Here is a 14425-nt window from a genome sequence, read left to right on the forward strand (position 1 = left end):
TCTGTGTGGGCATGGCCTTCTCCTGAGGATTCTGGGAACTCCTGTCTTCCTCCCTGGAGGTGGGACACACTCCCTGCTGACAAGACACATGGAGACACACTGATGGAGCTGTTAGGTAGCCTCCGGAACAGAACCAGGGTGTCTACTGGGCATGCTCCAAATTCAGGCTCTGAGCCAGGAAGGGGCGGTACATCCAGGTGGGCTTAATTCCTCCAATGGAGTCAACCAGCACCATCTACCACGCCTCCCAGCGGAAGGCCCTAAAAAGGCTGGAACTTTGAGACCATGGCCCTCTTTCCCAGCTGCTCCTCTGCGGTTCCTCTTGGCCTGGCCGTGATCTCTCTCTCTGGCTTGCGTTCAGTTTATTGTAACGCCTGAAACTGCTTTTATCCTTTATGAAAACCCACTTGGATCACAAACCAGGGCTTCGGCATGAATTCTTTCTTGTGCAAAGCCAAGGACCGAGGTATTTCTCACCCAAGAAACCTAACAGAGCCAGAGCCCTGGAGCTGGAGGAGCCACGTGGAGACCCACGCCAGCACTGAGATGCTTCCACCACTGCTACTGGATCCACAAGACTTTCCACCCACAGTGGTCTGTGATCTTCCTGCATTCGGCATCATTGCATGTGCTGTGTGAGTCTGAAGAGGAATTTATGGACCACTATGGGATACAGGGACTAATGTTAGATGTATGGACTGGGTTGTGTTGTTTCTTCAATATACAATTGCTCTTTTATATTACATAAAGCTCTTTCCTATACACATATGAGTATCAATAAATTTGTTTCTCTAGTCTACCTGGATTAACGCAGCGGCTGACCCTCCCAGCAGCCCGGTCTTGCTCCTGTTTGCTGCTGAGATGCCCCGCTGAGAATTACCTTAGAGCAGGAAGTCTTTCCTCTCATACTGGCATTGGGTGATGGAGGCTGGTGGGGGGTTGGGGAGTAGGCGGAGGCACCCAGCTGGCAGCCGAATGTAAGCTCACTGCCAGAAGCGAAGCAGCTGACTGCTCGAACTGGGCTTTGGCCTTCAGCGGATGCTCATGGGATGCTCAGGGGAGCCTGCGGTCACAGAGTGCCCTGCGGCTGAGCAGAGCCCAGCAGTGTGAGCAGACCATCATGCCGGGAGGAGGCACAGACCTGGACCAGGCTGCAGGGAGCACGACTTGTGGCCCTCCACTGGCGTCTGGCCTAAGCCCCGGCACGAGGCGGCCCTTCGCCCTGGCCCACCTGCATTTCTGTACGTGCCCCTGGGACACTGCTCAAGATGCTGACTGCCAGGGAGCCCATCGCCAATTTGTGGTGGCCCCCAGGCAGGACAGGGCCAAGGACTAGCTGGTCCTGTGCGGGACCCACCACAGCAGCGTGCTAACCCCTGCTGACAGACAGCGGTGGCACCGGCCAGGAGTCCGCGGAAGCCAGGTCTCCAGCCTGGAAGGCAAGGATTCTCCCACTTGGCACTTATTCCCTGGACCCAGTCTCTGGATCTGGAGGGAGCGGATGAGCGAGGGGACCTGCCTGCAGCCCTGGTTTCTGGCATGGGGCTGTGGGGTGACTGTGTGGGCTTGGGAGAGTCATTTCTACCCCTCTTATTCTCCGCCAGCCTCTGGCCACCAGAAGGCAGCTCCTCACTGCTGTGCTTCCTCCCCATGCAGCAATGGTGGTGAAGGCCGTGGGACCCCTGTCCTGAAAGGGCCAGGCCACAATGACCATGTGCTGTATTCCATGTCACTTCGGCCCCTTTGGCAGCAGCTCTGCCCAGCGACCGTGTGTCTGACCCCCAAACTGAGGTGTGTGGTCAGCGCATCCGACAGGTGAACCAAGAGCAGAGTGGGCTCTTGGGATCGGAAAGGGATTTCTTCTGGGAAACCCGTTCACCCTGCCGACCCGGCCTGTCCCGCGCACCCCCTTCAGGGCCAGGTCCTTCTGGACCGGCCCTGGCCCTGGGTCCCCTGCTGCTGTTCCTGTCAGGGGCGTCTCCTCACAGGTCTCATCGACCTCGCAGACCTCAGCCCTGTCTTCTTTCTTCATCAACAAACCTTCTCTGCTTACAAGACAGGAGCTCCAGGGACACAGTGGATTAAGTGACAGGCTGCCAGCCAGAGGGTCAGCGGTTCGACCCATCGAGGCATCACTGGCTTTGCTGCTCTGGGGAACCCAACCTAACACAAAGGCCGAAGCCCTGGGGACGCGTGGTGACAGCTCTCCCCCAGCTGCTTTAAGAGGGGTCCATGGCCACCCGTACCCGCTTGTGTCAGTGGCGTAGTGACTGCAGCTTGCGGTTGGCCGGAAACCAGTTCCTTCCACTCCGGAATCCAGGAACGTGTGTTCTAATCCATGTGAACATGAGTGGCAGCTGATTATTCTTATTTTTAAAATCCAGAACGTGACAAGTCAAATCTCCTTAAAATCGTACCCCGCTTTTGCCAGGCCTACCCATGGGATGATGTGTAATACACGCTTCTCTCAGACGCCCTCGCTGACGCTAGCCGAGAGGGAGAATGCCAAAGTAATGGTCCTTCAAGGAAACGGCAGACACAGAGCCAGCGACCAAGCTGCAAAGAACAAAGACACAATCGGAGGTGGGGAGTGATCACAGCGCCAAGGGTCAAGCTAAACCAGCAGTGTAGGGAGGGCTAGAGCCACCCCACCAGTGTTGACAGGGTGTAGTGGTATGACTCAAACCCACTGCCATCGAGTCTGATTAATGGATGGGCTGCTGGATCAAAGGCATCCGAGGTGCTGCAGAAAAAAGTCCTGGAGATTGCTCCAGAAACCCCCTTGGAGCCACGGCCAGGCTGCCAGGCCTGGGAGAATCTTCTCAAGGCCAAACGGTTTGGCTTTCAATGCGGTCTGGGTCTTTGGTCTCAAGCACCTTGGGAAAAATCACTGTGACTCTATGTCAATGTTGTTGGGGAGGGGGGAACCCCGCTAGTATAGATTTAATTTTTGGAACTTATTTGGTACTTTTCCAGGACTGTCACTCTCAGACCCAAAGTGATCTACTTCCCAGGCACACTGAATGGCAGCCTCTGGGCCGGTGAATTCTGGGATTGGACCCCACGTTCTCCAAGGTGACTTACTAGACTGGACATTCCCTGTCTGGGCTCTCTCTCCCAGCCCAGGCTCATGAGTTTTCTCAGTGCACTTGCTGCCCTCACCTGTGTGTACCTAAAGCTTGACCTCCATTTATGATTAACTTTATTAACCCATCTTTATCAGGAGTGGGGCCACACAGCAGTTTAATCTATCATCTATTCTTCCTGGACATTGGGTTAATCCATTACCTTGCAATCCGGGCTGGTGAACCCGCTCTGTCCACCTGGTCTGTCCAACCCCAACTGGTCCTAGCCTGCCCCCTTGGCTTCGACACAGTTCTTACAAGGCCTGGGAATATTTGGCTTGCTCCTGCTTCCTTTGTCTGCCCTTCTCAACTTATGCAGACGAACCGAATCCAAGTCAGAAACAGAACCCTCGATGGGCCAGTGTACCTCCTTACAAAAACATGCTGTTACTTGTCATTTCTCTGAATTATCGAGAGGGGTCAGAATCAACAGGGTGACAGTGAATTTGGGGGTTGGTTGTTTGGACCAAGGACCCCTGTCTGTGTTTCTTTGCAAGCGTATCATCAGCTTTCTTTTTTTGAGTGTCACGAAGGACTCCGGGCTTTTCAGAGATTCTGCTGGTATAGGAAGGCTCCCACAAGCTGGCCAGGGGGATGCTCTTCCCAGTGGCTCTCTTGACCCCAGCCCAGAGGGCTTTCCTTGGTTTTCTGACAGTAGCTGGGCCTTTCAGCCTCCTCCTGGTTCCCCCTGCGTCCAAACATGGCAGCCGCTCCTTTGGAAGGGATCTGATGGCGAGAAGCACTGGTTTGGCAGTGGCATCCCTTAAGGTGATCCTGACTCAGTGACCCCGCAGGACAGAGTAGAACGAGGCTGAGCTCTTTGTGAGGCACCAGGAAGCTGCTGAGAGGCCAGCAGCAAGGTGCTTAACCACTATGCCACCAGGGCTCCTTAGCACATCGTTTGAGATCAATATTTGGGTGGCAAGACTGCATCCAGCTGGCCCTGCAGTGGACAGAAGGCATGTAGTGGCTGCTGGATGTACCCATCCATGGCTCCACGAGTTTGACTTTAGCCCAGAAGCCCACTGCCACCAAGATAGCAACCCTACCTTGAGCTTTTTGATGGGAACAGACAGCCTCACTTTTCTTCTGAGGACTGTCTGGTCGGTTTGAACCGTTGACCTTGTGAGTAGCCAGGGTTGCCAGGCTCCTTGACAGACACACAGACCCTAAACTCCAAACTCACTGCCTTCAAGTTATCTCGACCCTACAGGACACATAGTTGTTGATGCATAAGTATCTTTGGAATGGAGACACGATTGCCTCAAGCTTCTTTTCTCTCTCGCTTTCTGTAGATGCATGATCATAAGACGGCAAAGGCTATTTGGGGGCGGGGGCAGATGAGAGTGGCTGAAGCAGGTAGGACAAGTGCTTAAAGCAAACCCATAATCTTATTATGTCTTCATGCATATACACAACTCAATACTACCAGGGACCCTAGTGTCATGAGCTATGCCTTGAGCTGCTATCCAAAAGGTCAGTGATTCAAACCCAACCAGTCACTTTGCAGGACCAAGATGAGCCTGCTGCTCCCATAGAGATTTAGTCTCAGAAATCCCAAGGGGAAGCTCTACTCTGTCCTACAGGGTCACCATGAACCAGAATGGCCCTGATGGCAGTGGGTTTGAGTCATACAACTACACCCTGTAAACACTGGTGGCTAGCTCAATCCCTCAGTACACTGCGGATTTAGTTGAACACTTAGGCTGTGATCACCCCCACCTCTGGTTTTATCTTTGCTGTTTCCTTCAAGGACCATTAAAAATTTTATCCTCTCTCTGGGCTAGCTGTCAGCGCAGGCATCTGATTGAAGTGTGTATGCACATCATCCTCTGGGCGTGCTAGTGCGTATTTACCACAGAACCATTGAGTAGTGTTATCAAAGTGGCAGGATGGCATTCAGTTGTTCTCAGCATGTCACCGAATGCTACCTCATGGTGATACACTTACTGGTGCGGATTTGTGCATGAGGAGGTTGTGGGAGGCTGACCGTTCCTGATATGCCCCCTGGGAAGCTGATCTTATTCCTGATATGCCCCCTGGGAAGCTGATCTTCTCTAGGGACCCTCCTGGATGTGGAGTGCTGTTGATAATATAATCTGTGGGAGCAATTAACGCTTAAATCCACTAATGCTTCTTCATCCTCGGAAGGCAAACTGGCGAGTGGAGACTTAGCATGGTTGGTGAGTGACCTGGAAGCCATTCAGCAAGGCCCAGGGGGATTCAGGTCCTGAAACATCTTGATCCACACCGCTGGGACTCTGCAGGGAATGGTTGTGTCAACTCTTCTCTGAATTTTGAGCGAGTGAGTGGTGGCGGTGTTGCTTTAGGTGCTGTTGAGTTGGTTCGAACTCACAGTGACCCAAAGGACCACTGCCCACTCCTGTGCCACTGATGTTTGCGCGCATCTTTGCAGCCTCTGGGTCACCCCATCTTGGGAAGTCCAAATGGGAATCAGCAAAGCAGAATGACCCAAAGAATCACCCTGGACCCATTGCCCGTAGTCCTTCGTTTCTTCTCTGGACTTTACTTAATATTCTGAGGTAATTGGGTTGTGAGATGAATTTTAAGTTGCTTCACTTCCCAAATTCATTTTGGGACCGCTACATCCAGGAGCAGCCCATCCGCCAATCAACACATTGTGTCTAAATGCTGCTGCCGCAAGAAAGGCAGTCACTACACAGAGTCAGCAACTCTGGGCAAGCAACCGTGGCTTCCTGGCAGCAAAGGATGTGCAGGAGGAGTGATTTCTCGGAGATGCATGGTTTTCTAAGGAGGCACTTTCTGAGTAGTTTGCTTCCGGGTCACACACACCCTGTGATGGGTTCTGCCTGGCCCCCGGTCTTCTGGTGGGCAGTGTGGCCAGTGTGAAGCCATGACTCTGTGGATGTCTTAGAGGGTGGCTCTTTGAGAGGGTCTCCTGCGCAGCTTGGGGACATCCTGGGAGAAAGACGGGGCATTCTACCCGTGTCAAGAGTGACAGTCTCGGAAATTCACAGGGGCAGTTCTACCTTGCCCTTGTAAGCCAGCATTGACTCGATGGCCCTGAGTTTGTTGTGTTTGTGGTTACCTGGGAAGGAGCGGGCCCTGAGAGACCACAGTGGCGGCCTGTGTGACTCTCAGGAAGCCCCCAAACCTCTCTGAACACTTGAACATTCCTTTTCTCATGGGGGGTGGGGGTGGGGAGAAAGTCAAATGTGTTCCATGTAATCCCTCACATCATTAGGTTGAAACGAGGGAACCTTAATGAGCAGAGGAAATGTTATGTCTTGACGTCTTTTCCAAGAAGAGGATTAAAGAGCAAAGTAGAAAGGCTCTGGGAAATCAGATGAGCCATCCGGAAGCTCCGGGCCCAGGGGATTTAGGACTGAAAAATAAGTGGTACAGGAAGCACCTGTGCTCTCTCAGTGACCCAACTGTGTGACCTTGGTAGAGGCTTTGGGACCAGGAAGGCCAAAGAGGCCTCTCTTGTATCTGTGTCTGGAAGCTCCTGGTCTAGAGGGAGAGATCTTGACTGGGCGCTCCTGGGTGCGGGCGGGGTGGAGCAGGATGAGTGTGACCCAGAGTAGGAGCAGGTACAGACTACAGCTTCAGGTTTTCTTCAAGGAGCATTCCATCCTGCTGGGGGACCTGGCCAGCTATCATCTGTCACTTGGCCTCTGACACCTGGAGGCCTCCGGTGTGTCGGCTCAGACCGTACTCTGCAGGGCTTTCGGAGCGGGTTTTTAGGAAGGAAATATGCAGGCTTTTCTTGAGGGGTCTCCGGGGAGCCTGGAACCTCTAACTTTCTGACTAGCAAGTTCATGCTTTCCACCCACCCAGGGGCCTGTAAGCAGGAAGTGAGGGGTGGGTGGAGTGGGATGTGTTCATTGCAGGAAAAGTGACCTAATGGTGCAGAACAGAGCCCTGGTGGCACAGTGGTTACAGGCTGGGCCAGGCAGACAGTCGTCCTCACAGTGCCATGTTTGCTCTTCAACACTTTTGAAGAAATCTTGTGCAGCAGAAGCACCCAGTCAATCTATCCATCCATCGATTTCTTGATAGCAATTTCCATGACTACTGATGGTAAATCCAAGATGCAATCCCTGACCAGATTTACAGGCTCAGAAACCCAATGGGGTGATTCTAAACTGCCCTACAGTTTCGATGAAGAGTCGGCACGGCAAACCCGCCTGACTGCAGCGTGACAGGCAGTCCCTTTTCTATGGTCGTCTGTTTTCCTTTTACTTCTACGTATTTAATGCATGTGCACTACCTGCCAATGTTTTGTTCCGTTGAATGTGGGGTCGCTGAGTCAGAACCAGCAGCTCAACAGCAGTTAACATTGATTTAACTTTATTCTCCTTGAAATTCTGTTGCATGTAGAGCCACGGTGAGTCACTCCTGACGTGATGGCACCTGACAACCACAACAAACAACAGGTAGCTGTTTTCAGTTCCTTGAAGAACCGAAACACCATGTTCCACCGTGGCTGTACCATTTCGTCAAGAAATAGTTGTGTCAGAAGAAAGAAAATGTTTTGAGACTGATTGTAGTAGCAATTGTACAAGTATGCTCAATATATTTCAGTTATGGAATGTTATGACATCTGTAAACGCGCCCAATAAAACGATGACTAATAATAATAAAAAGAAAGGGTTGAGATCAGCTCCAGGTTCTGGGACTAAAGGGGTGGCCAAGACACAAAACCCTCCCCCCCAAGCAACCTCTTTGCTCCCCCATCCCTAAACTCACTGCTGTTGAATCAATTATAATTCACAGTCCCATAGTGACTCTATAGGACAGCAGTTCTCAACCTGTGGGTCGCACCCCCTTTGGGGGTCAAACGACTCGCATGGGTGGGTGCACACACAGTAACACTTGTGAGGATGCACAAGGCCAGGCAGTGTTTCTTTCTGGTGCACACAGGGTCGCTAACAACACCTAATAGCAACAACTCTTTAAGGGAGTTCACTCATGGGTTCGAACTGCTGACCTTGCATGAGCCACCGGGCCACCATGGGCCCCGTAAGTCGGAATCGAATCTCTCAACAGTGAGGTCAGCATTTGGTGCCAAATTAAATCAAGAGGGGCGACGACAGAGGCGGAGCCAGCAACGCTGAAGCCCAGAACTTGGGGGTGGCGGCAGTGGTGACAACCCGACAGAGGGGGCAAGGTCAGGGAGGTCGGGACCCGAGTAAGGGCAATGCTTCCATGACTGGTCCCGCAGGTTCCATGACAGGTGGGCCCAGGGTGGGTTGGGAGAAGCCGGTTCGGGGCGGAGCCGGGCGGCCTCTTAAGTCTTCAGACCCGCACTCTGGAAGCCCGCGTGGGAGCCCTGAGAACCGGCTGCCAAGGAGGGGAAAAAAAAAACGCACGGCCGCCCAATGTGCGCCTGCGCCGAGTCCCGGCCGAGCGCGGCCGCGCGGTGCGCTGTGGGAGGGCCAGCCGAAGCTGACGTCCGCTACGTCGGCGTCAGCGCTCCGGGGAGAGGAGGGCGAAGACTCCATCCGCCATGTTGGATGCCGCAGATTCGCCATAACCTTGCTGGCTCTTTTCTTAAAAAAATAAAAATACAAACCGGAGCATCAGCGGGTCACCCCGTCTTCTCGGTAGGCACGGGAGGGGACCTATAAGAGCCCGAGGCTTTTTTTCCTCCGCGGTGGGGCCGTTGCCATGGAGACGCGGGCGGCAGGTAAGCCGGGCTGGGGGTTGGAGTGGGCATGGGGTGGGGGTGGGGCGCGGCGCGGGAAGCCGTTTCGAGCGTGAAGTCGGCGAGAAGCGCGCAGGCCGCAGGGCGGCGGAGGGATCCCGGCCCCGGGGCGGAGAGCGAGCGTAGCGGAGTCCTTCGACAGCACGTTGGGTCGCTGGCTGTATCCCGCCGCGCTAGGGTTTTATTTTTTTAAAGTTCCAAAGGGAGGAGAGACCTGGTGCCGTGCGGAAAGCGTGCGCGTGCGCAGAGGTGGGGTTTCCAGGGCAACGGCTGGGCTCCTGGCCTGCGCTGGCACTGGGCGTTCTTGGGGCGGGAAGTTCGAATCCGGACGCTGGCCAGCCTTTTGGTGATGAACGAAGTAGAATCCCCCCAGTTAGTGCCCTTGCCCATCTCCGATCTCGCTTGTTCAGGATCCGGGAGGCGATTGAAGACATCGGGCTTGGGTCAGGCGCCCCGTAGCCCTCACGGGGACATCCGTGCTTTTCCACACCTTTCCATACTCTGAAGAGGTCTGGTGTCGATCACCCTGTGCAGCGCGTCGCGTGAGCCTCTGGGGTTTCCTGGGCCGCACTCCTTACTGAGTTCCTGGCGGAACAGAGCTGTGGGTGGGCTTGAACCACCGACCTCTGGGTTAGCAGCCGAGTGCTTAACTGATGTGCTGCCGCCAGGACTCCTTGCATAAGGACGCTCTAATCCCCAAAGGCACAGTGGATGGGGTGCAGTGTGACTACTCAGACCCCCAGCTGCCCAGTGAGGGCTGTGAGCCACCCAGTGCCATGCCTCTGGGTGTCGCCGCACTGGTTCTGAAGAGGCCGCGTGGGTGATTGCTTTGTGCCTGTCCCTCCCTCCCTCTGGCCTGCTGTGGCCTTTCCTCCGGATCAGGTTCAGCCTGCATTTCAGCAGGAACACCAAGGAGGCCCTGTGCAGCAGGCAGCTCTTTTCCTCACTGGAGGGCTGCTCTGCCCTCCATAAGCAAGGTTTTGTACGACCACCTGCACCCCCTCTTCCTCCCCCAGCTCCAGCATCAGCTGCCTTCCTGACCAGCTTACAAGTGCTTCTGCGTTTATTGCCGGCCTTTCCCTGGAAGAACTTTCTCTGATCCTCTTTATGTAGGTCGTTCTTGCTATACTCCTTTCTCCCCCAGGCCCCACCTTTGGGCAATGGAAGCCCCTTGTGCTGGTCCCTCTTCCCTGGTGCCCTCACTGACTTTTTGGCACAAGAAGATACCCCGGTTTATTTTGCCCGTGCCTGCACCTGCTCTGGCATGTGTGCTCCACAAGGGGCCAGGCTCCTTTCAGAGAGGATGGCATTTAGAGCCTGGGATCCAGGGCCTAGGTTGGCATCTGGTCCTGAGCCTCTCAGGACCCACAGCTGGGAGGTGGAGGTATGTGCATATACTTTGGAAATACAGTGTGTGTGTTGAGGTGTGTGCCCCACTCATGTCTCTGTGTCTGTCCATCAGTCTTCACAACCACTGAGCGCATGCAGTTCAGTTCCTTGTGCTCCCTCTCTCCGCAGCTCTAGAACGGTTTCCGAATCCCTAACCTATCTCACTCTCTGCCATCGAGTCGCTGCCAACCCTGTAGGCCAGAGTAGACCTGCCCCTGTGAGTGTCTGAGCGGGCGATTCTTTACCGGAGTAGAAAGCCCTGTCTTTCTTCCTCAGAGCAGCTAGAGGTCTTGAACTGCAGTTAGCAGCCCAACCCGAATCCACTCTGCCACCAGGGTTCTAATTGCTAACCCATGAGTTTACAAAGAAGAGGCCTGCTGACTTGATGGGCCTGTTTAACTAGAACTCTCTCTCCTCTCTCTTTCTCTCTCCCCTCCCTCTCCCTCTCTCCAGCCCAAGGGCATAGGGAGCCAAGGCCACCTTCCAAGGGACTTGAGGGCCCTCTCCGGGCTCAGAGCAGTCGTGCCATTTCTTCATATTTCTTCCTTCGTTTGTTTCTTGTGTTTCTCACTTCATTCTCATTACATTGTTGATGTAATGCAGCGTCTTTCTCTGGGTGTATGACTTGCGCGTGAGTGTGTCTTTCTCAGGTCACTATCAGAGCACAGCTGTTTCATGTGGGGAGACTGGTGTCACAGTGTGTGTTACAACAGGTTGACTAGAGAAACAAATCCAGAGACACTAGTATATGTGTAAGAAAGAGCTTTCTATCAAAGAGCAATTGTATATTAAGAAAACATCCCAGCCCAGTCCAGATCAAGTCCATAAGTCCGATATTAGGCCATAAATCAAATACTAGTCCATAAATTCCTCTTCACACTCACGCAGCTCATGCAATAATGCTGAATGCAGGAAGATCACAGGCTGGTGGGTAGAAAGTCTTGTGGATCCAGTGGCAGTCGTGGAAGCATCTCAGGGCTCTCGCAGGTCTCAGTGTGGCTCCACGTGGCTTGTCAACAGGAAGGTGAAGCAGAGAGAGTGTGGCCTGCCCTCCAGAGAGAAAGAGAGGGAGTTCCTAGACTCCTTATGAGAAGGCCACACACACAAGGAGCTATCATCAGGCTGTTTGATGGACAGGCTAGACTCCACCCCTACACTTACTTATCAAGTTGACATGAACTTACGCAACTACCACACAGGGTGTTAGCTTGGATACAGAGAGTTCCTGGGGTGTGGGGTTAAGGGGCAGAGGTATACCCCACAAATCATCACAGATCCAGTAGGTGCAATTGTACAGCGATAATAAGTAGAGATTATAGTAAAGTCATAGAGAGCATGAGAGGTAAAAGATAGAGTCAAGTAATGGAGTCAGACACAATTCATGGTAGCATTGCTCACCTCAGCCCCATTTGATGGTCCACGTGGGGGTAACCTGGCCACGAGAGCAGGAGCATCCTCGGGGACTGAGAACCGGGGAGCTCCAGGCCCCCAAGAGCTGGAGAAAGCTCCCAGGCCCCCGGAGCCGGAGAGAGCTTTCAGCCCCAGAGCTGGGGAGAGCCTTTCTTTATTGCTAACCAAGCATTATATCACTTTAGGGGGACATGATTACAGAATCACACGTCACAGGAAGGGGCAGTACAATAGGCATACCCATTGTAGGAAGGGGATCTATGATAGGCATAAGCGTGACAGGAAGGGATGAGCTAGGGGTGTGCCCATAGGAATGGGAAGGTCTAGGGGTATACATGTGACAAGATGGGCGGACCCTAGATTCATGATGGCAGCCTAACCTTGGTCATCCTTGGGCGGGTTTGACCTCTCTGGGGTCTCCTACAAGGAAACAGACAACTACTATCCTTATCAGAAGGGACTGGGCCCTACTTGTTGTGGGATAAACAGTGGTGTCCGCTTGGTCTAGACAGCTGATAGCTCTTAGGGAGAATGACCCCCAATCCACTCCTGATGACCTCCAAGTGTACAGTCATTCTCAAGCAGCTAAGTCTGGCATATATTTGGGGGAGACAGCTTGAGAGAAATCCTTCTGTTTTCCACACTGGGCACCATTCACCCACTTCTCCCAGGCTTTCACTGGGCCTAGCCTGAATATAGGATCCCAGCCAGGGCTCCACACTGACCTTCCCACTGTGTCTCTGTCAGGTCCCGAAAGCTGGCCTTACTTGTTCTGCTTGGTTTTTACCTGGGGTGGGGGTAGGGACAGGTGAGAGGGCGAAGTGTCAGCCTCTGAAGGAGAGGAGAAACACAAGGGAACCTGTGGGATTGAGGCCTCGCCCCGCAAACTACAGGGATGGGGTGTCCCATCCAAGCACCTCCTTTCTGGGGACCTGGTCACTCATGGTCTGAAGTCCATCTTTCAGGCCACTGAGCTACAGTGGACTCACCCAAGAACAATGACAAAGCTGGCAGACGCCTTGTGACGCGGGGACTGTGGGAGAGAGACATCAGGCTGAATGAAGCTCGAGCATCACAGAACGACCAGTTCTGTGCGAGACCCGTGTTCTGGAAGAGGAATCAAGAAAGAAGGTTTCCAACAATGGTCAGCCATTTGAAACCGCCAGTTGCTCCAGGGGCCAAAGATGAGACTGTGTTCTTGTCAAGAGTCACAGTCGTGGAAACCGGTCTACCCTGTCCTGTAGCGTCACTGAGTCGGTGTCAACTGGAGGGCAGTGAGTCTGGGGTGAAGTTTTTCATCCAGAGCCAGGAGCCGTGGCATCAACCCCCCCTCCCCGCCTCCCAGTCAGACACAAGCCTGAAAAACAATTCTCACAAACAAAACGGAACTGTTTGTGTACGTTCCTCAATGGAGGATTTACATCTTCCAAAGTCCACCTGAGATCACTCCCAGCCAGTCCACTCTGACTCGGGGCCACCCTATAGGACAGGGTGGAACTGCCCCTGTGGGTTTCCAAGATGGTAACTCCTTATAGGAGTAGAAAGCCTCATCTTTCCCTCAAGGGGCTATTGGTGGTTTCAAACTGCTGACCTTGCAGTGAGCAGCCCAGCGCGTAACCACCGCACCACCAGGGCTCCTCGTCCTTGCTGAGCGTATCCGGTGTAGCACAAACCCCATGTCCAGCCTGTCCCCCTCCCAGCAGCCTGTGTGACTCAGAGCAGAACTAGGTCAAATTAGGTTTCCAGGGCTGAGCTCTTCCAGAAGTGGCCGGCCGGCCAAGCCCTTCCTCTAAGGCACTTCTGGAGGTGGTTCAGACTTTGGCAGTGGCCAAACTCTTACCTGATGCCCTGGGCTCTTTTGTGGGCCAGGTATCCATTCTGTGAGCTCGGGGTGGGGGCTGGGGGGAGGTAGCTGGAGAGGAGACGCAGTGCTCCTACTTATTTCATAGTTCCAGTTCCCAGCAGGGGTGAGCGAGATCCCTGTCCGGGGTGGGGCTGTGGAAAACACGTCTTACCCCAGCGGCGGGTTCTTCCTGCTTCAGTTAAAAAGCTCTCCGCGTGGACTGTGAAAAGGCCCGGGACGTGTCTGCTTTCAAAGGGCAATTCTTTCTCCTGGAATCCGTTTCCAAATCCAACACATTTCATAACAGATCCAACCTCAGGTTTCCTCCACAGCTCGCAGTCCTCCGCCGCCTCATCTTGTACTTTTCCCCTGTTACTCACACCTCAGGGCCCTTGCTGGCTGACCGTGACCTCCGGCCCCTGAAGGTGATGCAGGATAAAGTCCCGGGTCCCTGCCCGCACATCCTGTGTTTGCCAACTCTGGCGTGGGGCCCTTTCCCTGGCTCCCTGGGCGAGCTGGGGGCACCCACGTCCCTGCTGGTGTGTGGGAGCCACAGCCAGGCTGGGTGTGCTGTGTTTGTTGGGCTTGTGATATGTGCCTTCCCGTAGCATCGAGGCTGCGTTGTGGGCATAGTAGAACTGCCCATGGGGGTGTCCGGCCCAGGACCCCAGAAGCACATGGCCGGCTTGCCTCCCAAGCACTGCTGGCTGCATTTCAGTCCCCAGTCGTTCTGCATTCTGTCTTTCAGTGGCTCCATAAGATTTTTTCCCCGCTGTCTTCTGGACATACTGGTTGCAAGGGTCAGTGGTAGTATTCCAATTGGAAATCCAAACCTAACCGGTTTGGTTGAGCTGGCTCCCAGCCCCGGCGCCCCCTTGTGGCAAAGAGTGGAACTGTGCCACCGGGCCTGGCATCTTGGCAGGAGGAGATGAGGGCCAGGGCTTGTCACTGTGCTACTGCTGGGGG

The 14425-nt window shown here is 54.0% G+C and overlaps 1 protein-coding gene and 1 long non-coding RNA gene across 3 annotated transcripts in view; both read left to right on the plus strand.

The window, feature by feature from the left end:
• Positions 1-1057: 1057 nt before the first annotated feature.
• LOC123521823 lies at positions 1058-7767 on the plus strand. Of its 2 annotated transcripts, none has more exons than XR_006680184.1 (3): positions 1058-1241; positions 2977-3075; positions 7491-7767. It is a non-coding gene; the product is annotated as an uncharacterized LOC123521823 (long non-coding RNA). The 2 variants fall into 2 exon arrangements; XR_006680200.1 differs by lacking the exon at positions 1058-1241 and adding an exon at positions 1249-2583.
• An 863-nt stretch (positions 7768-8630) lies between these two features.
• ZFAT (zinc finger and AT-hook domain containing) overlaps positions 8631-14425 on the plus strand; it is a 104055-nt gene continuing 98260 nt past the window's right edge. The window contains exon 1 of the mRNA XM_045286964.1: positions 8631-8799. Coding sequence (XP_045142899.1) covers positions 8781-8799 — 19 coding nt within the window. The 5' untranslated portion in view covers positions 8631-8780. The remainder of the gene's footprint in view (positions 8800-14425) is intronic.

Source organism: Echinops telfairi, unplaced genomic scaffold (genome assembly GCF_000313985.2).
Source record: "Echinops telfairi isolate 266 unplaced genomic scaffold, ASM31398v2 ScPeMD7_1;HRSCAF=3_0, whole genome shotgun sequence".
Taxonomy (NCBI): domain Eukaryota; kingdom Metazoa; phylum Chordata; class Mammalia; order Afrosoricida; family Tenrecidae; genus Echinops; species Echinops telfairi.